The sequence below is a fragment of the Mirounga leonina genome, unplaced genomic scaffold (assembly GCF_011800145.1).
Source record: "Mirounga leonina isolate KUSES-001 unplaced genomic scaffold, KU_Mleo_1.0 Mir_129, whole genome shotgun sequence".
NCBI classification, from domain to species: domain Eukaryota; kingdom Metazoa; phylum Chordata; class Mammalia; order Carnivora; family Phocidae; genus Mirounga; species Mirounga leonina.
The window spans coordinates 3,985,579-4,012,664 of NW_023270323.1; the positions used below are offsets into that span (position 1 = coordinate 3,985,579).

At 34.8% G+C, this 27,086-nt stretch overlaps 1 protein-coding gene and 1 long non-coding RNA gene across 7 annotated transcripts in view; both read right to left on the reverse strand.

Moving 5' to 3' along the window:
• The window catches only part of PDLIM5 (PDZ and LIM domain 5), a 202,741-nt gene that overhangs the window by 44,934 nt on the left and 130,721 nt on the right, over nt 1-27,086 (reverse strand). For 5 of the 6 annotated variants that reach the window (XM_035004488.1, XM_035004492.1, XM_035004490.1 and 2 more), the window contains one exon: nt 4,930-5,117. In XM_035004488.1, the coding sequence (XP_034860379.1) occupies nt 4,930-5,117 (188 nt within the window). Of the gene's footprint in view, nt 1-4,929; nt 5,118-11,152; nt 11,285-11,992; nt 12,158-14,137; nt 14,255-27,086 lie in introns of all 6 variants that reach the window. The other variant, XM_035004496.1, reaches the window with a different exon arrangement.
• Nucleotides 16,322-19,741, reverse strand: LOC118010318. Its single transcript, XR_004679170.1, has 2 exons — nt 16,793-19,741; nt 16,322-16,566 (listed from the first exon to the last, which is right to left on the reverse strand). It is a non-coding gene; the product is annotated as an uncharacterized LOC118010318 (long non-coding RNA).

Sequence of the window (27,086 nt, forward strand, 5' to 3'; positions counted from 1 at the left end):
ACATTTTATGATATTAATGCTTTATAATGTCATATAATGTGTAATGGTTTATACTCTTATAGTTTTGCTCAAATTAAATTATATTTTCTGTAAAAAGTATAATCTTTTAAATACTAACCATATGAATCATGATTATAGTTGTTATTTGATTGCTTTGATAATTTATATATAACAAATTACACTCAAAGAAGACAGGATTCTGTTGCCCTCTTGTGGTAATTTTGCTGTAGTGTCTTCTCTAGGAATTCCGCCTCAATTTTTTCTTTTCCCTTTAACAGTCAGAGTGGTATTTTGACAACAGTTTCTGAATTTCCAAAAGCAGTATATATACTCTCTGCCCTCTCCAGTGCACATACCAAATGCCCTCCCTTCAGTTTCTACATCAGTAGTCCTTCCCTCGCTTTTAAGAAACATTCTCTTGTTTCCTTCCAGTTACTACACCAAGGAGATTTTTCCTAAAGTTACTTTCTATAGTCTAATGCACATACAAAATAATTTCAGCAAATCTCCACCTCACTGATAAGCTTCAAGTAAATGGAAAATAACTAAAAAAGGAGGGGGCTAGGCTGTTGGCATTTTCCCCCAAGAGAATAAATCTTGCTAAATCAATTAACAGTCCAGAAATTTCAGAAGCTATTGATGTCTAAATATTTTAAGTTTTTGAAAGTGATAAAATAGTCTTTAAAACAGTAGAGATCATATGCAAAGGATTATCTCTTGCCCCCCAACAAAAAACTTTTAGCTTTTTTGCAAAATTAGTAACACATAATGGTAATTCAAAACTATTCAAAATGACACTATGAAATAATTTTAACCATAATTAGAATTTTTCTAAAGATAATTTATTAATCATAAAATTTAGTGTCTAATATATTTAACACTATGGAAAATGTAAAACAAAAGATAGATTCCTAAATTAACTAAAAATCCACTCTTACAACTGTCAAAATATTCTTAAATATTAATAAATGATCAATCCTTAAAGAAATTCTTAATATATATATATATATATATATATATATATTTATTTAAAAGTAGTCCCTTGTGTATTCAATCAACACTTATCCCAACACTGATGAGGAAAGGCTAGAATTCTATAGTGGTCAAGGTAAAAAACAAAAACCACATTCTATGAAGAAGGACCAGAACATTCTAAAGCAAAGTAACATGGCATGTCTCAGCAACTTAAATGCTTTAGTAAGACTATGGCACAGATTATAATTTGGAAGCAGTGGGAGATGACCACTGAGAAGTTAGTGGGAGCCAGATTGAAAACAGACTTCAATGATAAGTTAAGGAATGGGGAAATACAGTAAAGCATCTGCAACAGGAGAGTGAAATGGGCAAATCCGAGATTTAGAAAGATACTTGCTGCAGTATGAAGGACAGATTGATGGGGGTGAGAAGGAGACAAGGAAATTACTTAGAAGTTGTTTGCAATGACAAAGGCCTGAACCAAGGCAATGACTCTGACCACAGAGAGGAGAAAAGAAACTTGAGAAATACTCAGAAGTCAAATCACTAGTTGTTAGTTACCATGAAAACGTGGGGATAGAGGTGGGAAATTCTCAAGCTTACACTGGAGCTTTGGTGACTGGGTGGATGTACCATTCCCAGAGATAGGTAATAATACTTTTGGACATGCTGCATGTGAGGTACCACTTGGAAACAGCAAGTAGGTAAAAAATTTGGGGATATGGAGTTCAGGACAGAGAGGACTCTAAATTATCAGTGGCTAGGTTGTAAAAGGAATCTGGATGACAGATCATTTAGAGAGTATAAAGAGTGCAAAGAGATGAAGGTTGAGGACAGGACTGGAAACACTTAAGTATATAGTCCCATCTTCTTGTTAAGAGAAGTCCTTTAGTCCTATAATCATCATCTTTATTCATGTTGGGAGAAAACAGGAGATTATTTAGTCTGTCTTTATTTTGCAAATCAGAAAATGGAGGGTCAAAGAGGTTAAGTGACTTTACTTAAAGCTATTTATCTGTAGAAGTGAATGAAAACTCAGGTTTCCAGATTGAGACCAAATTGTTGCACCAACTATTCAAATGTCCTCTTTCTATAACAAAATGAGGGATAAAAACCATAGGATCATCTCATTAGATGCAGAAAAAGCATTTGACAAAATTCAACATCTGTTCATGATAAAAACTCTCAACAAAGTAGGTTTATAGGGAACATAACATAATAAAGGCTATATATGACAAACCCACAGCTAACATCATATTCAGTGATGAAAAGCTGACAGCTTTTTCTCTAAGATGAAGAACAAGACAAGAATGTCCACTCTTACCACTTTGATTCAATATAGTACATAGTCCTAGTCACAGCAATTACACAAGAAAAAGAGATAAAAGGCATCCAAATTGGTAAGGAAGAAGTAAAACTGTCAGTATTTGCAGATGACATGATAGTATATATAAAAAGCTCTAAAGACTCTACCAAAAAGCTCTTAGAACTAATAAATTCAGTTAAGTTGCAGGGTACAAAATCAATGCACAAAAATATGTTGCATTTTTGTACATTAATGAACTACCAGAAAGAGAAATAAAGAAAACAATCCCATTTATAACTGCACCAAAAATAATAAAATACCTAGGAATAAACTTAACCAAGGAGGTGAAAGACCTGTACTCTGAAAACTTATAAAATAACACTAATGAAAGAAATTAAAGACAACACAAACAAATGGAAAGGCATTCCATGCTCCTGGATTGGAAGAAATAATATTGTTAAAATATCCATACTACCCAAAGCAATTAATAGATTCCATGCAATCCTTATGAAAATACCAATAGCATTTTTCACAAAACTAGAACAGACAATCCTAAAATTTGTATGGACCCACAAAAGACCCTGAATAGGCAAAGCAATGTTGAGAAAAAAGAACAAAGCTAGAGGTATCACAGTCCCAGATTTCAAACTATACTACAAAGCTACAGTAATCAAAACACTGTGGTACTGGCACAAACACAGAAACATAGATCAACAGAACAAGATACAGAGCCCAGAAATAAACCCAGGCTTATATGGTCAATTACTCTATGACAGAGGAGGCAAGAACATTACAATAGGGGAAAAGATAGTCTCTTCAATAACCATTCCTGGGAAAACTGGACAATTAAATGCAAAAGAATGAAATGGGACCACTTTCTTATACCATACATGAAAATAAACTAAAAATGAATTAAAGGCCTAACTCTGAGACCTGAAACCATAATAAAACTCCTTAAAAAATATAGGCGGTAATCTCTTTGACATTGGCCTTAGCAACATTTTTCTAAATATGTCTTCTCAGGCAAGAATAACAAAAGCAAAAATAAACTATTGGGACTACAGCAAAATCAAGGAAGAAAATCATTAATAAAATGAAAAGGCAACCTATCAAATGGGAGAAGATATTTGCAAATGATATATCTTATAAGGGGTTAAGGTCCAAAATATAAAAAACTTATATAAGGCAACACCAAAAAACCCCAAATAATCTGATTAAAAACGGGCAAAGGACCTGAATAAACATTTTTCCAAGGAAAACATACAGATGCCAAAAGACACATGAAAAGATGCTCAACATCACTAATCATCAGGCAGATGCAAATGAAAACCACAATTAGGTATCACCTTCTACCTGTCAGAATGGCTAAAATAAAAAACACAAGAAATAACAAGTGTTGGCAAGGATGTGGAGAAAAGGGAACTCTTGTGTACTATTTGTAGGACTAGAATTTGGTGCAACTACTGTGGAAAACAGTATGGAAATTCCTCAAAAACTTAAAAATAGAAATATCGTAGGATCCAGTAATTCCACTATTGGGTACTTACCCAAAGAAAACAGAAATATTAATTCAACAAAATATATGCAACCCCTATGTTTACTGTAGCATTATTTACAACAGCCAAGATAGGGAAGCAATCCAAGTATCCATCGACAGATAAATGGATAAAGATGTGGTATAAATATCCAATGGACTCAGCCATAACAAAGGATGAGATCATGCCTTTGGTGACAATACGGATGGACCTAGAGGGTATTATGCTATGTAAAATAAATCAGAGAAAGACAAATATCATATGATTTCATTTATATGTGGGATCTAAAACACAAAACAAATAAACAAACAAATAAAACAGAGTCATAAATGTAGAGAACTAAGTGGCGGCTGCCAGAGGGTAAGGGACTAATGGGATGGGTAAAATAGGTCAAAGGGATTGAGAAGTACAAACTTCCAGTTATAAATTAAGTAAGTCACGGGGATGAAAAGTACAGCATAGAGAATATATAGTCAATAATATTATAATAATGTATGGTGATAAATGGTAACTACATTTATTATGGTGAGCACAGCATAATGTACAGAACTGTCAAGACACTATGCTGTATAGCTGAAACTAATATTACATGTCAACTATACTCAAATAAAATAAAACAAAAATAAAACAACTAAAATAAAATATGTTCTTTTTCTGGCACTGAAAACTTCTTCCACCTCCATCTCATAAATCTTCAGAAGACAAGAAGTCAAAGATTTTTTCTTCAGTAACTGATGAAAATAAATGCTTCTGTTGTTGTTATTTTGTATGTATCATCAAAACTAAAATGTCGGAATTCCAAGGTTAACCTTCCAATGATATAGTTCGTTAATAAGATCCCAAGTTTACAATCCACACATTTCTTGGTAATTTGGGAAACAAAGAAATTCCAAATTCTATAATTATGAATAGCAAAGGGCAATTGTATCAAACACACACAGAATGTTTATGAAATACTTCAGAGGAAAATAGCTATAGCTATTCCTTGCAGACCTTTTTAAAGCTTAGATGGTTGAGAATGGGTTTCACCAGTGAATTCTATCATACATCCTGGAAGACATTTTCAGAATTATACTTAAGAAAAACATAAAGCAAGAGATTTCTTTGGCAGACCTGCTTGGTTTGGCTGTGGCCAACTTGGTGACTTGACAATGTTGGTGGATCCTGGAGGCTTGAAGGCGGCAGCAGTTGTGAGACCGGTCACCCCTGGTCTGGTGGAGGCTGGGCTCTCCCGCCTCTCAGGCATGCTCCGTGCTGAAGCTACTGATGGAGCCAACTGCTGAGAAGTGTCCTGGGTGTTGCTAGAAAGAAAGTAAGGGAACATTTTTGGTGAGGTGGTAGCAAACTAACTTAGCAATGATCCTTTCTTTTCTCAATCTATTAAATCTCTAAGGAAAACAAAAATATTAATTAACCAATATTTTAAAAAAGAAAAACTCGAAAACTATGACTGAGGGACTGTCTCTCTTTGAAATGAACAAACAAAAACAAAAAAAGAAAGGAAAGGAAAGAAGATTATATTTGTTCAGTACTTTGGAAATTTCTTTAAAAGGTCTATTATGAGAAATTAGGCTATTGAAACACCGTTACAGCCAATCCTTTCGAATAATAAGCTAATTTCCTCTTCCTATTCTTCTCTATCTCAACATTTCAGAAAAATCATCTAGATTAAAGCAACTAATTATTAGAGAATTCCTGATGATCTCTATGAAATGGCACAGGTTTTTTTCCCCCTGCTTTCTCAAATTCTTCTGGTATTTTATGAACTAAGTTTCCCTGACATCTTACCACTCTTTTCACTCAATACTCCATCACTCATTCATTGAACAAATATTTAAGCACCTACTACATGCCAAACATCATGCTATGCACTGGCCACAGAATGGTAAACAAGAGACAACATCCCCAGCTTAAGAGAACATCCAGTGTTCTATGTTCACAATACAGGAAAACAAGAGACAAGACTGCCATTGTCTTCACTCAACCAGAGTTACTTTACTTGCTTAACAGGAGGCCTTATCTGTGCTGGTTCCAGTTTGATTTGGAAGATCATATGGCTTTTCATTACCCTGTCATTTATTATTTATAATTATATGTTGTCATTTCAAACAAATTAATTTTAGGTAGCTCAAATTATAAAATATGCACTTTGGAATGATGTAATACTATAGCAGTTTCTCTCAAGTTATTGTAACAACAAGAAGAAGAATACATCCTATAACTTCTGAGCAGAAATCAAGATATTGCTTGCTTAAATAATTCCATGCACAGGAACTCAAGTCCTTCAATAACTGAAAACAACAGCTGGAGGAGTAGATCAATATAGACTACTAATTAATGACCAGTAAAATAAATGTCCCTTAATTATACTGTTTAGGTTGAGATTATTTCAATGAAAAGAAATTCAAATTCAATCATGTCCGTTATACTACCAAATTAATAAGAATACCTAATTTCTCCAGTGCTCTTGAATCTGGGATGAACACCTAACAAAGGAGGCCTAAGGGTGCCTAGTCTTAGGAAGGCCTGTTTGCAAGGTTGGCCTCTAACTGGCATTTGAGAAGTTGGCTGGTAAACAGTTCCCTACAGTCATATAAAACTTTCTCTAAAAGGTAAGAGTAGCTCACTATGCCTAAGCTATACAAACAATGTGGTTTATGCTAAATACCTACTTTCCTTCTGTGAGTCTGGACTTACAGTATGAACTAGGCACAGCGTGACAACATAAGGAGCTCCAATAAAAACCTTAAGTACTTAGTATCTAATGAGCTTCTCTGGTAGACAACACTTTACATGTTTTATCATAACTCACTGCTGTACAGGGGCACCTGGGTGGCTCAGTCATTAAGCGTCTGCCTTCGGCTCAGGTCATGATCCCAGGGTCCTGGGATCAAGCCCCTCATTGGGCTCCCTGCTCCACGGGAAGCCTGCTTCTCCCTCTCCCACTCCCCCTGCTTGTGTTCTCTCTCTTGCTGTCTCTCTCTGTCAAATAAATAAATAAAATCTTAAAAAAAAAAACAACAACAACTCACTGCTGTAGGAATCAACATATCCTGTGTGACTTCACTATGAAAAGACTTTTGGAAACTTGAGCCTCTTTTCTTCTGGACTTGATCCCAAGTACCCTTTCCCTTGTTGATTTTGCTTTGTATTCTCACACTATAATAAATCTTAGTCATGAGTACAACTGTATACCCAGTTCTATAAATCCTCTAGTGAGGGGGTGGTCCTAGGGCACCTCTGACACTAAACAGTTTTGAAAAATCATTCTAGAGCTATTTTAAAATATTGTTCCTTATTATTGTTCTCTCAAATTCAAATGTAACAGAACCATCACCTTCTTTTATCATTTCTAATCAGTTTCATGAAAAACTGAAATCCACTTGATATTAAAACATACAATACAATGAAAAATTTAAGCATTTTAGAAATTTTCATAAATGAAAAGTAAAAAACTACTTAATGGCAATGCTGAACGCGTATCAATAAAGATGACACAATAAATAATATTAATGGGAATAGAGTTTAAGCTTTATAGTAGAATGGTTATGAGTACCTTTTTAAAAGTTTTGTGATGAACAAATTATTTTACCTAAGTCTCATTTATCTAAACTTTAAATGGGGATAATACTTTGCTCATAAGAGTTCCATGAGGCTTAAGTAAGATAATTATGTACAAAATACTTAGCATACTCTAAGGCACAGAAAATAGCTTAAACATATGAAAAGGATAATTAATATATTAAAATGATAAAAGACTTATTTTCAATATTCTTATACATTACAAATACATGATTTTTGAAAACAATACAGCAGTATGGGTCATTTTAATTCTAAGGTTAATTTTAGGGTTCATGTGGATTTGAAAAAAACTAATAATCCATATATTCACAGTTCTGAGAAGAAAATTTATGACCAAGCAATACTAGAAGTTACAGATGAAACAAAAATATAATGTGGAAATAACAAAACCCAAATCATCATTTAATGTTTAATAACCTGAATGAGTTAAAATTTAACTCCAGGACAGCTGCCAGACAGACTTACGTAGACGAAAGTTGACCAGGATGATAGAAAATTAATGCCAAGCCTAGTGCAGTTTGGATGAAGGAACTGGTAACACTGGCCTAGGGTATGAAAAAGCCTCAGGAGAAGCGAAAGAGCAATCCTCAAATATGTGACATGTGGATTCACTCTACGTGGCTACATTCTGTTTGCCTAATGTAGTGTCAAGTCTATGGTGAGACAGATTTGGTTCAATAAAAAGAGGTACTTCCTAATGTGAAAAATTGTCCAAAGGAAGTATTCTGTTTCCTAACAATACCTTTGGTGAGAGGCCTGTCTCCAAAGGGTATTCAAGTAGATGATGGAGAGGCTGCAGACCCGATTTAACCATCAGAGGGTAGAGGGCTAAGTTATAAGTTATGCTTCACCATGACATTCAAAACCTTCTAAGATATAGCTACAATCTACCTGTCCAGTCATTATCTCCTATCACGTTGTGATACAAATTATATGCTGGCCATGCCTCTTCTCTGTCCACAGTTCTCCATTTTTTTTCAGGCTCTTCATAGAAGGCACCTCCCCCACTCTCCCTCTGCACACATCCACGTACCATTTATAATTAACAACAGTAGTAAAAATAATATCTATCATGCACTGTGTACCATACCAAACAATTAATATATTTAATTAATCTTCGAGAAGTAGAGACACTCCTTCCCTCAGTTCATGACACATATAAACTGCATCACGTATAGTTAACATTTCAATTTGTAATACCCAGGGTTTAAAAAAATAAATAAATAAATACCAGTAACTTCTTTATGTATCTTGTCTCCGGCACTACATTATAAACTGAGGCTGGGGACTTTACTGTGACTTTGGGTAAGTTACCCAAAGTTGATAATGTTTCTTCATCTGTAAAATCAGATGAAAATACTACTTTTATTCCAAGGTTATTGTTAGGATTAAATGAAACACAATGAGATAATACATGTAATACAAGTAAAGTACTTGGCTCCATGCTAAGCATAGAGGAAAAAAAAAAAATCTGTCCACAGAACTTTGAGAGGTCCCACATTCTCCCAAACAATGGAGAGTCTCTTCTTACACTTCAATTTTTACCTATACATATGTACATTTTTATTGTATCCTTTGTACATGGTCTTTATATATTCTCTCCCAAAAGGCCTAAAATGTTTAAATCTTAAACAGTACTCTTTAGATACAAAGTGTGTGCAGTAGATTATAAAGACCTTATAAAATTCTAAATTATAAGCACGACAGTTGTTCCATTTATATTTAAATTCAGGACTGATAAGCGGAGTTCAACAGTCTCAGGAGAAATAGATCTCTATTTACTTAGAACATTTAATGTAGGAATGGAAGAATATTAGGGTTTTATCGAGACAATCATATATCTAAATATATAATGCCTAGGTCTCCAAAAGAGCTAACGTCTTTTTGCCTAATTTTTAGTATTAGCTACTATTTAAATAAAATAAACAATAGGTATCATGTACTAAAGATTAAAGAATTAATAAAGTCATTGGCTACATTATTTTATATTTGGGAATAAAATGTTACAATAATCACTAACAGCAAAAATATTTTTAATTAATGACTAATTTACTAATATAGTATGGCATGATAACTTAAATTGGTATCTTATTTCCGAAATCATGCCTCATATGTTTTTTCTAAATTTAAAATTTAAAAGGTCTCCTCAGGAAACCCAGTGTTCCTGCTTTCCAGAATGCCAACTCGCTTACCCTGTTGAAAATCATTTCCCTTTCCCAAATACCAAAATATATTTAGTTAGTGCCTATTGCTGTTAATAAAAAGTGATAATGGCTACCAACACCTGTTCTATAAGCATGGGTAGCATCCATCAGTCCATAACTTCATGCACACTTTTTTTTAAAACAAGAAGTTTATTTAAACACAAAATGTTTGATTTGAAGGGAAAACTCGATTCATTTCCTTCAGAGTAATTTATCTCTACTTAAAGACAGATTGCTCTGCACGTAAGGGTTATGTACAAAAATGTTGTAAAATTGTCCTTAGTTTCACAATGATAAATGAAAAGCATTAAAATTCTCCAACCAAGCAAGGTTTGCAAGAATTTTAATGTTGCTCTTTTTTTATTAAACAGCGAGTGCAAAATAACTTACTGGAATATAAAGAAAAGAGCTGAATGAGCATGCCACTAATGGAGACGGGGTATTCTCACACAACTGGTATTTTTCTCCATCCTATTTCCAATTTTCCCTATCCCATCTCCATTTGATATCCATCAAAACATACCACTGGCCATTTAGTTTTAAAAAAATGCAATAGGTATTTTTCTGGAGAGAAGATGTGAGCATTCCATTAGGTCCTCAAAGGCATTTTTTATTCCAAGTGTGGTTCAGTAACCTGTCTCTGTATAGACTTAGCCCTGACGATGAAAGATTTCTGCTCAATTAACACTCACAATTCCACAAATACAAAATAATTTCAAGTGTCTTTTTTCCTTAGAGAAAAATGTACAATGATCTCTCTCTCTCCTCCTGTTTAAATATCTCCCTTAAAAGCTACTCAGAATTATAATTAAGTATATTGAAAACCTCCGTAACAGTGGCTAGAACACAAATACATGATGAGTAGATAGCCTATGTCATATCAGGCTTTTACTAATTATAGTCATAGTTGTACACTCTGCCATTAATTTTATGTTCCATCAGAGACGATTTTCAACAGTTATTTCATTAAGATTATACATTTCATGAACACTTGGGATATTTTTATTTCTTATATTATGCCTAATAATTTTTGGCAGAATTGTTAAGTTTAGGAGAAAAATTAATTTTGTGTTTCAGAATTTCCCAGATATGGTAAAAATTAAGTTGTTTGCCCAAGTAAAACCCTCATATTTAAGAACTACATAAGACAGTAGTAGCCAATCAAAATGAATTATTTTATTATTCTTTTTCATTTTTTCAAAAGATATAAAGGTATGTCTTACTAAACATTTGACTATCCTAGTATAGGTACCATCCATGCAATGAAATGGTTATACTGTAATTTAAATACTCACAAAATTACTCATAATTTCATACTAAACGTCAAGTGTGCTAATAAAAGATGTCACCAAGGGTTAAAGGGGGAGTTAATGATCATTTAAAATAACATGCTTGTCCACTAGCATTGCACTGAATTTACAGTTAATTTAAAACTGAACACAAATCCACTCTAGGACTTTCTCACCTGGTTTGTTAGTACAGTGGTTAGGTGTTACAGAAAGCAGTATCTTTTATAGCAAACCACCACTGTGATATCTGCTCCACAGTACCTTATTTTCTTAACATGGATCGAGCCAGATGACTTCCTCGAGGACTGCAGGTACGAAAAAGCTAAAGGCTTGGAAACAGGGCTGATGCAAAGTGCATCCAGGAGGGAGTGGTATTTATCAGGGCTGGAGAGCCTGGTGAGCATTTAGAAAGAGTTTTAAGTCGAAAAATCACACAACCAACAGCAGAAAGTAGTCTTTACAGTCTGTGATTTGAAACATTTCCAGAAAGAGACAGAGACAGACATTTTACAGACAGGCAGAAAGAACAAAGAGGATGAAAAGAATGTCTGAGTACTCTATTATTTTACTCATCAATACAGAATTGACTAAATTTTCACCAAAACTAGTTGAGACAATCTTTTAGAAAGCACATAAAGCTTTATAAAGACTACTAGAAATTATGTAAAAACAAAATCTCATAAAAATAAAAAGTTATTCTTTTTTTGGGGAGGAGGGGTGTAGTTAGACTTGAGATCACCCTCAAATACAATCAGTTTGTGAGCAAAAAGAATACCAATAAGAACTTAAAATTATCTATTGATGGTTGATTCTGTCCCAGATATAAAAACTAAAAACTATAAAAACCCAAAACTCAATAAAAGCATACAACGTGCAGTAATCCACGCAACTGAAAAGTATCATAGATACATGGGAATCATGGAAACAGATGAAAGGATGATTTAAAGAAAAGCCAGTAATACACATTGTGGGATATGTCTACAACCTAGGGCCACAACACAACCAAGATCTCACAGACAGCTGTGACTGTTTCAAATGGCTGTGTTTGCTTTGAGGGGACCTGTAAGACAGCGGGAACTGTTGGAGTCACACGAGACGCACCCTGTACGTGTAGCTCTGGCTGGGTTTGCAGCAAGAACAGCAGACACGGTAGCAGCTGCACTACTAAGAACTGCAGCACTGTATCTAGCAGGAGGTGAGAAGGTAGAAAAGTTTCGAGAACCTGCCAAAGAACTTGTCACCACATTTCTTGTGGAGCTGCTTAAATTGATACGTAGGGAAAGAAAAAAAAGAGGAGAGGAACAAAAAAAGGAAAGTGAGAAGAGATAGCATAATAAAGATAAGATAGTAACCATCTCATATTAATATTTAGACATTAAAAGGTATGATACAGAAGTGCAGTAAGAGTTCAGGTCATTTATTTACTGTTGCTGTGATTTCTCTCAGAAATTAAAATTTGATATATAGTCCTCCATAAAACTGATTTTTGAGATACAAACACTTTTGAATGTATCCTATTTAAAGTTAAATCAATACATAACACACATATGAAGATTGATTTGTCAGCATCTAAGTAGAAAATGAATCTAAATATGAAGTTTGAATTTCTGTAATCACAGAAAGGAAGGTTATGTCGATTTTTCTAAAAAGACTCCACATATAGAGCTTTACCTTAGAGATGATATACACCCAGAGCCTGACATTTTAATGAGACTTGTGCTTTCAGGAGAAGCAGGTACAACCGACTGCCTATTCAGAAGCAGCAATACATATTAAAAGGAACAAGAAATAACTTTAAAATATTGAGAATAAACCTACTTGGGGAAGGACAGCACCTTTGTAAAATAAACAGTAGATAAAGTGAATATGACTAAAACATCACCCTCTCTGCTGATGTTCTATACTTCTATTTCCAGTTAGCTCTGTAAAGACTCAAAAATGCTGGTATGAAATTCCACTTTCAGAACACTTATGACTTAAAATAATAAATATTTTCCTTTCGTCTTTTCGAAAAGGTCAAACACCTGGACAGAAATGAACATTCCATCATTTGGACTGTAATGATTTCCAAGTTGGTTATCAACTTGAAATTGAGAAATTTTTTTATTAAGTTAAAAGAAAGTCTAAAATGTATAGCATGAAACCTGTAACCTCTCCTCCTCATTTATGCATGCAAGTTATTAACGAACATCCTCACCATTCTATGACCACTTTTTTCACAATCTGTGACAGTGGTCACCTCCAACACAAAGTAATTATGTGCCAAACTCAATCCAGGTTAATGAGAGCTCTGATGTCTGAAACTGTGCATTTGTGTAAGTCTTTTCTCCTTCTCAGAAGAATTTGATAATCCATTATTCACAGTTCCACTGGCTATAGCTTTACAATTAGAAAGCATATTAAAGAAACAGTGGCAAGCCATTTTTAAAAATCATACAGAATTAAGTATAGTTTTTCTGCAAGCCATAATTGAACTGTATTGGCTATGTTTTAGCAACCATTGTGAATGGCTAGAAAAGAAAGAATGGGTCTGGAAAGAGAAAAGAGAGATGCTATCAGTGGCAAAGCAGGGTAATATGAGTGTCATGCAATGTGGAAGAAAAAGTTACCAAGTGATTCAACTCTGAATTCCTCAATTACTCTGCATCTTTCAAGCAATGGCTGCTATTTGGGGGAAGTGATAGCAAATAACAACTAGAAACCTAAGTCTATAAAAAAATCAGCTAAAAAGTAAATCCGCTAAATTGTCTTTCTCCTGTAAAAAGAAAAGGAAACTGTAATGGACTTCTTTCCTTGTACTGTATCACAAATAATAATATAAAAGGACTTAGTATCAGCAGAGACCTGCAAAATCTTATAAGTAACCCGAATACCTTTAGAATATGTGTGGGAACGTGGAACGTTATCACTTTGTTTTTAGAGGCGAATGCTCTAACTCAGTAAAGTAGACTTACAACAAACTCAAGAAAGTTGACTTTCCAAATCAGAGTGAATAAACAGAAGGCATAGATTTCCTAACTCTATATGAGAACTTTGAATCTAAACAAAAAGAGAAACACACATATACACAAATATGAAAGCGGTATAAAGCGGTGCTCCACAGCTGAGTGCCAAAGTTTCTCGTCTATATATTAATGATGTCAGTTCTGTAATCTATGATCACTTGTTCCTTTTTAGTCAGTTTTAGTATTTAATTTCACCACCAGCATTAAAATTTCGACATACCATGAGGGAAAAAAACTCTACCTAGCATACGTGGTTACTTTAGAAAGTGTGGCTACTTGGCTACCAATATGTAAAACCTGAGGAGTTGCAGGTGGGTGAGGTCCACTCTGAGGTAGGTCTTCCAGAGAACTGTCAAACCTAAGTTTTCAGAAGCAAAATAAACAAGGCAAAGGAAATATTAATGAAAAGTACAGACATTTATCATCTATACCACCTTTCAAGTGTACACTGGTTCCTTTGGGAGAATACTCTAGGGTTATTTTTTTAAATTTTTTATTGTTATGTTAATCACCATACATTACATCATTAGTTTTTGATGTAGTGTTCCATGATTCATTGTTTGCGTATAACACCCAGTGCTCCATTCAATCATGCCCTCTTTAATACCCATCACCAGGCTAACCCATCCTCCCACCCCCCTCCCCTCTAGAACCCTCAGTCTGTTTTTCAGAGTCCATCGTCTCTCATGGTTCGTCTCCCCCTCCGATTTCGCCCCCTTCATTCTTCCCCTCCTGCTTTTTTTTTTTTTTAACATATATTGTATTATTTGTTTCAGAGGTACGTATCTGTGATTCAACAGTCTTGCACAATTCACAGCACTCACCATAGCACATACCTTCCCCAATGTCTATCACCCAGCCACCCCATCCCTCCCACCCCCGACCACTCCAGCAACCCTCAGTTTGTTTCCTGAGATTAAGAATTCCTCATATCAGTGAGGTCATATGATACATGTCTTTCTCTGATTGACTTATTTCGCTCAGCATAACTCTAGTTTTTTGTTTGTTTTTTTTTTTTTAACTTCATATCTGCAGTAAGGTTAAAACCCAAACCAACACCCTCACCACCACCAAATCTATTCTCTCCCCCAATTTTTTTAACATGGCTACCTTCATGTGAGGAAAGAAAGGCGTATGGGAATTCTCACACAGAGTCCCAATACAAAAGACTGTGTATTTTGCATGTTTCAGGGAAGTTGGGCTCTAGGAAATTAATTCAGTTGCCTAATATCATATACCTTGTAAGAGTCAGATGGAATTTGAACCAGGTCTGTCTGTACTATTTCCACTACATAATGCTTTCCAGCATCTTGTGGGTCAGCTGCCTGAATAGTGCACTGCAAGAAAGCAACTAAAAACCTCCTTTCAATTCAGAAAGCTATTTGTAGATCTGAAATAATATGGATGTTGTTTATCTCAATGTAAACAAAGTATTTTATCCAGTCGCACAACAAATGTTTGCATGCAGCTGTGTTGCTTTACTTTTTGTTTTTCTGATGTCTGTACCATGTTTTCTTCTGAATGCCAGAATTAAATTTTAGAACTATCACCAGGTTAAAAAAAGATGAAAAATGCAGTGTGAGGTTTGAAAGAAGAAAGCACCAAGTATAATACTTTGGGAAGAAAACATAAATAGGAGAAATACAAAATTGCCTGTTGTTTAAAAAAAAAAAAAAGCTGTGGAAAAAATAGAATATATCAGTCATATTATACTGATTTTCAGAATAGAAAATGTAACACTAAGATAAAGAAATAGAAAAGGAGAGATTATATTCCCATTTTTTATTTAGCACCTGTCACACCTTTACCACAAAGTGTTGAAAAAGAAAAGGTAGACAACTTAATAAAAATGTCATGTTAGAATTAAGATATCATTTAAGAGATAGAGTAGAAAATGTTAAAAGAATAAGAACTGTAAGTCCTATAACAGGGGTCAGCAAACCATGAGTATCAGGCCAAATGTAGCCCACCACTTCGTTTTGTATGGCTTACGAACGAAGAGTGGTTTTAAATGGTTTTTTAAAAATGAAAAGAATAATATTTCATGACACATGAAAATTATATGAAATTCAAATTTCAGCCACAAAGTTTTAATAAACTTTAAATAAAGTTTTATGGAACCCAGCCAGGTTTCTTCATTTACATATGTCAATGGCTATTTTCACATTACATACAGAGGTCAGTAATTGTGACACGCCATATGACTCACAAAACCTAACATACCTACTATCTGTATCTTTACAAAAAAAGTTTGCTAACCCCTGTCTAGAGAAAAACCTCTCCACATAGCTACCAGAGTACACTTTTAACAATACAAATCTGACCCTGTCTGTTGCTGAGCCTTCCAGCACTGCTTTAGAGACAACTGTGGTCCTGGGCTCCCTATTCTCTAGTTTTATCTTACAGAGCTCTTCTTTTTCTCTGCCTTGCTCCAGTCCAACTGGTTTTCCATCTCTTCCCGAAACAGGCCAAGCTTCTTCCCATCTCAAGACCTCTGCATAGTCTGCTACTTCTCACTTTTTATGCCTACCTCTCTACCGCAACTTCACTGGGCTAATTTCTAAGTGTCCCTCAGCCCTCAGTTTAAACATCACCTCCTCTGGGAGGCCTCTCCAATTCCCCACATCACCTTAGGCTGCCCATGTCATATGCTTTCAAAGTACCCTGCACCTTGGGCACCTGGGTGGCTCAGTTGGTTAAGCGACTGCTTTCGGCTCAGGTCATGATCCTGGAGTCCCGGGATCGAGTCCCGCATCGGGCTCCCTGCTTGGCGGGGAGTCTGCTTCTCCCTCTCCCACTCCCCGTTTGTGTTCCCTCTCTCGCTGTGTCTTTCTCTGTCAAATAAATAAATAAAATCTTTAAAAAAAAAAAAAAAAAAAAAGAAAGTACCCTGCACCTTTTCTTTACAGAACTTATTTGTAATTAATGTAATCAGACAGTTTGTGTGGTTATTTGTTTAATTCTGGACTCACTAACCAAATTAGAACCTCCCTGAGGTAAAGGACCATTATGTTTAATGGTACAAATGAAGTGTAACAAAGTACTTAAAACAAAGTAAACAATAAATATTTGTTGAATGAATGCATGAATGAAACTTATTGTTTTCAAATATAGAAGTCACTCACAATATACATATATTTCTTAGAAAATATTTGTACCTTCTAGAGACTGGAGACTGTATGTATAGCAGTTCAGGTTAAACAGGTACTATATTACTACCTAAGCAAGAAGGGGCACATGATCAACCTCTAAGAAATTACTAGACCTCCAAAAATACCTCTAAAAATGTCCTTTACAACATAAAGAATTATCAATATTCTAGGAAAAAAAAAGAAAATATAAAGAATTATCAATGTTTTCATACTAATACGTATCGAGGACTAAGACATAAGAAAAAGGAGTAAGCTAGAGTTCAGTCTTCCAATACCTCCATGCACTATGCTGATTGGAAAAATGAGTGTCACTTGAGAATAAAGTTCACAGAACTCATGAAATTCCTTCTAAAGCCAGATTTCCAAGTTTCCAAACAAATGCACTTGGCCGGTTTCCCATGTCTTACACACACTGATTACCTATCCCTTTGCTTAGCCAACCTCTAAAAATACTAGACCTAAGAAAATCTTAAACTACCTCATTTAATATGGAACAGACATCAATATCTACTCTAATTCTGTCATTCCCTAATATTTATTCCTTTTAGGATTGGAAGAAGCTCTAATTAATAGCACCTCTACAGCAGCCAAATTCTCTTTGTTAAGTGAGAGCGAGGTAGGAAGACTTTATCCTTCCCAGAGATGTCTGGAGAATTGAGCTTGCAGGCTTTCGGCCTGCTTTTTTCAGGAAAAGTGAACAAAGAGCTATTTGCGCATTATCTTTCTCGGCAATTGTGTCTTTCCATGCTTTCCAATGGGGACCCATACTAGCAATCTGTGCAGGCAAAGCCAGTGTGATGTGGCTCATCTTACTAATTTACCATCCTGCAGGAACAGGGAATGGAACTCTCTTTCTATGCCCCAGGACTGACAGCTGTCAAAAAGCAAGATCCTTAGGCTGTGGACTCCATCTCCTCCCTTTTTCTCAGGGACCTCAATTATCTATCTCCTTTGTATTTTCTATTCTTCTTCTCCACTGCATGCTTTGAGTCCCCATTCAAAAATACTATAGTATAGCTTCTCAAAACAAACAAACAAACAAAAAAAACCACCAACAAAACTGCCTTCCCTTCTATTTTCCTATCCCCATTAACAGCCAAAGGGAATAACAGTTTTACTCTAGAAATACTGTCTCCATTTCCTCACCTGCCTGTCACTCTTCAACCAGCTCAAGTGGGCCTCATCCTCCAGCCTTGATAAAACCATATTCGTGTCAAGGTCACTAATGATCTCTTTGTGGCTAAATTCAATTGACAAATGTGCAGTCCTCATGTTCTTTTTATTGTGATAAAAAACACAACATAAAACTTACCATCTTAACCATTTTTAAGCGTATAGTTCAGTAGTAGTATTAAGTATACGCATTGTTGTGAAACAGACCTCCAGAACTTTATAGCAAATCTTAAACTACACCCATTCAGCAACTCCTCTTTTTCCCCACCACCCACCCCCTGGTGACCACCATTCTACTTTCTGTTCCGTGAATTTTATTTCTTTAATAGCTCCACCATATAGGTGGAATCGTACAGTTTTTCTTTTTGAGTACATTCCTCATTTTACTTAGTCTTGGTATAAGACCCAGTTGACCACTCCTCTTCTCCTGTCTTCTGTGCCTTAAGCCTACACACTTGCCTGTTTTTAGTACTATTTTACTGGCTATTCCTGATTGCAGGATGTGAAAGTTCTCCATCAGTAATACAATTTCAAAATGCTAATCTGGCTCACCCATATTAGAATTATACGTAAACCATGTAAGAATAAATTCGTCATGAAGGCTAACCTTTAAACTATGTGAAAAAGAATGCAGAAACTTTCTTTTGCAGCATAAAAACTTCAAGTTTCCAATGAAAAATTTCAATTCCTCACTCTCTTTATAAATATCACAAAATAACCAAATAGAGTGACTTATTACATCCCCACATGGCAATGAGAGGAGAAATTCAATCCTTAAAATATGTATTTTATACCAAGTAAAGGAGGAAAATGACAATTGTCCTTTGTATTTTCACTCTTCCACAAAGCAAACATTCACACAATAATATTGGATTTCCCTTCTGGAAAATTAAATCAATTAAACTTAAGCTGGAAATTTCTGGCACTCTGAATCACAAGCCAAATTTATTAACTGATTTCAATAGCCTTTGTTTTTGTAGCAGCCTAAAAACATTATTTAAGCCTGCTAATTCTACATTACAGATGGCACCTTACAGTGAACTTAAAAGTCAGCAAGTAGGGGCATCCTTGCTTTTTATACATGGGGAAGCAGAAAGGACTGAATGTTAGATGTAAAAAGAAGATTAAGAAGGAAATGATCAAACATGAAAATACCACCCAAAATGAGATTTACTTTTTGTGAGAGCAAAGATAAAGGACTGACTCAAATTATTTTTCTTGGAGGTTCCCACTTTACAGAAGAAAGGAAAAGAGGGAAGAATAAGGGAGATTTCTGAAGCAAATGGAACTTACTATTTATGTTGGGGGAAGAGTTTGCTCTCTCTCTCTCTATATATATATATTCCATGTTATTCACACTTTTCAAATTCTGCCTTAACTCTTACATATTTCTCTACTGTTGCTTTCCCTAATGGGCTATCATTGAATAATGCCCTGTCTTAACATTATGTGAATTCCTTAGGTTAATTAACTCTACAGTATTCCTTGATATTTTTAGAGAATTTTTTCTTTTTATTTATTTATTTATTTATTTATTTATTTGAGACTGAGAGGAAGAGCACGAGCAGGGTGGAAGGGCAGAGGGAGAAGCAGACTTCCTACTGAGCAGGGAGTCCAACTCAGGGTTTAATCCCAGGACCTAGAGATCAGACCTGAGCCCAAGGCAGATGGGTAACCAACTGAGCCACCCAAGTGCCCCTAGAGAAATTTTTCTATAGGGTCCCAAGATAAGACAGGTAAAGATTGAGCATATATTATACTATATCTATTCTAAAAACCCAATATAAAGATTTTAAGGGGTAACACCAACTTTAAAATCACCTGGAATAATCCCCTGATAAAAGCCTACATCCCTTAGTAACTGTAAGGTACTAACCACTAACCATTGCCCCTCTCACTCTGCATCATCAATTTCTTCTTGATGGCTCCTATTATTGATTTCAACTCGCTAGAAACAGCTTCCTCTATGGGGCAGAAACCTGCCATTTTGTAGTATTTATGTAATCCTAACATTATAAAAAGAATTTATAAATTATAAAGGTATTATTTCAGATTCAGAATAAAGAGATATATTATTTACTAAGTAGCACTGCTCAATCTGTTACCTATTTGAAAATATACATGCATCTGTCTGAATGCCTACTATGCAACAGCCACACACCATGAGTCCTTGGAGAAGCCAGGTGTCTTGAGAATGCCACCGAAGCACCTTATGCTCGAGTGAGTATCCCGCTAGCATTAGAGAACAAAAGCTACGGGTCACACACTCTCTAGCTAGATCTTCTGGATCATTCGTCCTGAGCTCTCCCATTAATCACTGCATTCACTCATTCATTCAACAATGGCGTTTGGATTCCACTTCATGCCAGGCATCCTCACGTATTCTACTGCCTACTTTAATTTCCTGCCCTTGTGGAGCTTAGATTCTCCTGCCCACTTTCCTCTAACAGACCACAAGGATAAATCCCATCATGCTCTCCATCCATTTACCTGCCACAATCAGAAGGGCAAACCCCTCGGGTCATCCATCATCTCCTGGATTCTTGTTTCTTTACTGTTTTTTTATGTATCTCCCAATATGATCAATTTCCCATTCCTCTCAGCTGTCCCAAATCCTCTGTTACTCCACTGTACCTTCTATTGTTCTGCGCCTTCTGTGCAGTCCCTTCAAAAAGAGGTTTCTTCTCTCTCATACCTTGTATGTTTATAAACTTGGAAATGAAGATAATGCCTTCCTCAATATTGTTTCTAACATTAGTCATCTTAGATCCTCCAAAATCCCCAGTCCCTTAAGGCTCATATCATCAGATTATACCACTCACTATCTACTCATCTCATTTTCTTGCCTCTACCTCACCCACTATTTGCTTCAGGCCCTGACTCACTCTCTTCCTCTTTACCCCATTCAAACAATCATTCTTGATGACTTCGGCCTTGTCATGTTGAATCACTGACTAACATGACTGCTATTTTCTTTGACTTTTTCACTTCAAAGATAATTCCTCCAAGGCTAGTAAGTCTCATGCCTGGAACGTCTCAGCCATGCACTTCAGAATTCATAACTTGTACTTTTTCATCAATAGGACTAACATCTCTAAAGTCTGGATGTTAAGCACCTCTTTTTTTTGTAACTCACTAACCCCTCTATATCTTGATTCTATAAGCTTTTTTACTGAACCAATTTTTTACTGAACCAATTTTACTTAACCAATTTCACGGACTCTTACCAACTCAATTAATTCTTACCAAATTCACTGGTTCTTCTATTTTGTTATCCATCAACCCCAGCCCCTCCATTGTCAGCACTTCCTCTAAAATACAAACCCACCCAATTCCTTCCCTCTCCATTAGTACCTCTTTGGCTTAACTTCCTACCATCTCTTGCCTGAACTAAGGGGATACACATAACTAGTCTCCTGTGTTCATTATTTCTCCCTCACAATCAATTTTACATAGTATTCAGAGGGCTCTTTTAAAAACATACATCAGATATTACTCCCATGATTAAAATCCTGTACTGGGCTTTCCAATTAATTAGGATAAGAATCTAAATCCCTTAACACAACTTACAAGGCAAAAAATGATCTGGTTCCTGACTACTTCACTCAATCTCTTATCACTCTCTCCTTTATTTACTATGCCCCAGTCATAGTGGACTTCTTTCAGTTCCTTAAACACACCAAGCTGAATCCTGTCTCAGGGCCTTTGCACTTGCTATTCCCTCTGCCTAGATAGCCTATGTTCTGTATATGTGCATGGTTAACTCCTTCAGGTCATTCATATTTCAGCTCAAATGTCTTCTTTTTCCCTAACTAGTGTCTAATGACTTCACTTCTCTCCTCCCCTCATTATAGTCATATTGTCCCATATTATTTCTTTATAGAATAACATAACATAAAACTATATTATTTGCTTTTTTATTGCATGTTTGCTCCACTAGATTGTAAATCCATGACAGAACCTTGCCTCTGTTATAAACCAAGCATCTACAACAATGAGTACCACATGATAAGTACTTCATAAGCACTTGCTGGATTTATTTATTAAATGTATATATAATAAACATGAGCAGGGATCACTAAAGTCAGACTAAGGAAGAATGTTTGGGGAAGACGACGACATAGCTGTGGATTTAGGCCAAGGAACTAGGCCCTGTTATCAGCTGAAATCAATTACTCATATAAATGCTTCTGACCCAGACAGCTTAACTATCCCTGATTTTTCAGTTGATTTTCTCGGGGTTACCTACATAATTGTCTGGCATTAATGCCAAAGATTAATTGTAATATGTCAGGTGAGATTTTACAAGTGTAGAATCAAACTATTGCTTGACTTATAATTTTAAGAGTCATACGACATGACTTATATTGGGTTTACTTTTTTCTAAAATCCCTAATTTTTTATATTTATTTTTGCTACCTTCATCCACCCCTACCACCAAATATGTCCCAGAAGAGCAAAATTATTTGACCCAAACTACACATAACCATATTAAATTTTTTTTTTCCTATTACATTTAGTCCATTTTCCTAGACTCCTAAAATATGTTCGAAGGATGATCTGGTTATGGAACATGTATGCCATCCCTCCCCACTTCAGGATAGCCTCAAATTTAGGAAGCAAGCTATAGAAGCCTTCATCCAAGTCACTAATTTATCCTTTAAAACAATATCCTTCGTTCAACTCCTTCAATTTATCATGAATCTAAAAATTTGATAATCATTAACTTCATTTCATTATTAAATTCAGTGGGATCTTAAGAGCCTTTCTTTGATGACTTGGTAAAATTAACATTTCCCCCAATCTACCAAAAATGTGTTAAATTGGGTGTGATTTGTTTCTTGAGAACTTAATTCTGGGTCTTGGCAGTTCTGTCCTTTTCTCAGTGCTCACTGGCAAGGCTTTAAAAATGCCTTCTAGATTTTTTTTCCAGGTGACCTCAAATTCAAACTAGTTTACAGTTTATAAGTTTTTTTCTTCTTTGAAAATCAGTACTACAAGTACTTATTCCAAGTCTTCTATTTTCTTTCCCATTCTCCAGCATTTTTTTTTTTAATGCATATAGCGTTACTTACCAAATCTCATCTGTAAGTTCTATAAATACTTGGGTTATAAATCATTGAGAAAAACAGACTACTGAGAGCTCGTCTAGAATCCTTTTCTAATTGGGACTTTAATTCCCTCCAGAATGTAAACTAACCAAAACTTTTTCAGTATTTATCTCTCGGTCTGGGTGACTTTTGTTTGCTTGTTTATATCTTTCGACAATGAGCATTTGTTAATTTATAGTAACCCCTGACAACATCATTTTTTTAATCTCTTGAATTATTAATGTTGTCTGGTCATTTTATTTTTCATATTTAAATATTTGTGTGTGTGAATGTACATTTTCTTAACATGCATGTGGTACTGTTTCAATAACCCTGCTAAAAGATTTGCTCATTTAATAACAGATATTTGATGCCATTGCAGTAAGCAAAGGATAAATCTGAGTCCACCAAGTTTGCTTAAAACTATTCTCTTTAAAATCTTTCAGAAATTTATTCTCAATTACTTTTTTTCTTATGAGTTACTAGGATATTGGGACAAAGAATAAAGTATGTGAAAAGACAAAATAAATAATGTACCTCTAACCCAAAAGTTGCACAGATTTCATCCTAGCTTTAACACACTCTATTCAAAGAAATAAATACAGACTCTTCAGGAATAATTAATTAGGAGTAACTGGGAGATGAACACCTCTCGCAAAGTTGGACATAGAAGCAGCATTCAACATATACTGTTAACAGTCCTAAAAACAGAGAAAAACAAAAGGAGAGACATAGACAGTTGAACCTACTTTTAAGATTAATTTAATTTGAAAAGAGTTCTTTAATTTGACTAAGACATGGAAAATTGAGATGTCTAAATATCCATACCTGTCATATGTTTTATACATTATGTAATACATCATTTCAACTTTCTTTTATAAAATCATACTATCATAATAAATACACCTTCACATAACATAAAGGTAGAAAAACTTGGTCTTCTGAAACTTTCAATGTGACTAAAATATGTAAAATTGAATAGTGACAAAGGATAGAATATTAAGCCCTCCATCATGGATGAAGACTGCCTATTACCAATGCTCTTCATTAAGTTGTGACATCTTTTGAAATTAAAAAGTTAATTACAGGAGGAGCCTTCAATAGTATTGACTTTTAGTCAAGAAGAGAAGTTCCTTTTACTTTCTGGTTTAATTCAATCAAATAATTTCAATATAATTTACCTCCCTAAGGGTGAAACAGAAAGAATTTATCCAAATAGTATTGTAAGAGAAGTGCTGGTGGTCTGATAAAACTTCTAAGGAACTTAATGCATTCAATTCTCTCCAGAATGTAAATAAACCAAAACTTTTTCAGTTTTGGATTTATCTCTGGATTTGGATGATTTTTGTTTGCTTGTTTATATCTTTCAACAATGAGCATATGGGCCATGAAAGTCAATTTCTGCATATTACAAATACTGGTTTTTATTTTTAAAGGTATTTATAAGCAGTAGTCTTCCCAGATTAATTTGGGAAAAGTAATGAACAATTTGTGTGTGAAAATACAGAGTGTATATAGGAACTGTTTCTTGCTTCAATGATTTTAAGGTACTATTCTCACAAGGAACTGAAGTGTAGTAATTACGTATGTTCAATAGATGGCGATCTTTACATTATACAGTGGTCACCAAACCAGCATTTGCATAGGGCAGTATAATCCATCAGTAGAAAATGAAAAGAGATAAATTACAAATGTTCCATATTTTGCAATAGACAAAAATTAGCGCTTGGTTACATACCCATTTTTTGGACCTATGGACTTTTTTCTAGGTTGACGAACACACTCTGCAGTAATGATGCTGTGAAAGCTAAAAGATTCTATCTGGCTGTTATTATTTTTATTTTTTAAAATTAAACTCTGTTGTAGAAGCCTTCATGTTGTGTATTTTTTAGCAAATCCACTTGTTCTTAAACTTCATAAAAATATGTGGGAATATAAGACTAGCGAATGATTCCTGATTTCTTTGCATGGCTTATGAAGAATAGTTTTTTAGATAATTTACTCAAATACATGTGTCTTAAAAAGGATAAACATCAGGAGTCCAGTATATTTGTGAAACAGCAATTGAAGGAAGACATGGCTCAGGTCAGCAAACTGTTTCGTCACTAAAACTATTTTATGTGGGTTATGGAAACATGTGAACAAACTGTATTATTTTAAAAGCCTGCTATAAAAAGAATATGTTTGGAAATATTTGTGAAGTTTCTGCTTTCTAAATTTTCAATAAATGTACAAAGATGACAGGTTTCTATTCAAGAAGTAACTTAAGATTTGTTTTGATAACCTTCAGGTAGAAAGCATGTGGACATTACTTAGTGCTATGGGACAGCCCATACTAGAGGGTTTTTCCCCCTCATATTGTTTTGTGTGATGTAACTGGTGACTAGAGTTTGAACTATTTTCCTAACAAAGGGAGGGGCAGTTACTCCTCCCTTGAGGAGTATTTTAAGTCTTTGAAAATTAAAAATCCCTATCATACATTATTCTTAACCATAATATATGAAAAATCAGAACCTATCATTACTTGAACAAGAGAGATAAAAGACTGAAAAAATGTTTTGATCATAATTTTATACATCTTTTTGCTAACTAAATTTTTTTAACTTATTCATATAGATCTCTGTAAGTATGAAAATTTTAAAACTGCTTATTAAATAAATATTTTACATTAGAGTAGAAACTGAAAAGATGGTGAGATCAAGAAAATCACTCTTTAACTTAAGATAAATTGTATGGTGCCCGATACAGTGATGTATTTCTAGGTATATATATATATTTTTTAAGTTATCTTTCAATGAAATTTCTTTTTTTAAATTTGAGAGAGAGAACAAGCAGGGGGAGGGGCAGAGGGAGAAGTAGGCTCCCACTGAGCAGGTAGCCCAACACCCTGGGATCATGACCTGAACTGAAGGCAGACGCTTAACTGACTGAGCCACCCAGGCGCCCCTCAATGAAATTTCCTATAGCCTTCCATAATTCTCTACTCCGGTAAGTCACATATAATTATTAGCTTTCCATTATTAATATGTTGTTAATAATATAGCTGTTGCTTCTTTTCAGTCAATATTGCAGACTAGACTCTTAACTTCAAACTTCTCCATTTCCCTAGGAATGATAAAATTATTTCTATTGGTTTTTTCAGAGTACTAAGCATTTCATATACTCATTTCTAAAATTAGTCAGGTATTGTCTTATCACAAGAGTCACTAAGCTATTCATGTTGAAACAGACCAAAAACACACAGGAAGATGGATTAAGAAACAAATTTTTCACTTAATTTTAAAATGTGTCTTCCATAACCATTTAACAAACAGATAACACTGGGGGAAAGCATCAACACTTTTGCCAATTAGGTTGCCAAAGCACAACAATTCTCCTTTGAAGCAACTTAGGTACTTAGCAACTCCACTTTACCTAGAGTACAAATATTAATGTTTTGATTTTTATAAAAACTTGTATTGAATTTATATTCAATTAAAAGTTATGTTTACCATGCTGTTAACAATTTCCCTAAAATTCAACAAATAAGAAATTGGAGAAATATGCATTTATATGCAATTAGAAACCATTAGTTAGTGCTAACTAGTGCCAAATACAGTGAGGATACCAAAACTCTTGTGTCCAAAGAGCTTATACTCTAGTTAGGGATATAGGGCATGGAGACAAACACCTGTTATCCAAAAGAGAAAAAGAGGCACCACAACAGAGATAACAACAATCCTTCTATCTGGGTCCAAGTCAGTGAGTCTACTTAAGAATAACTTTTTTGGGGGCG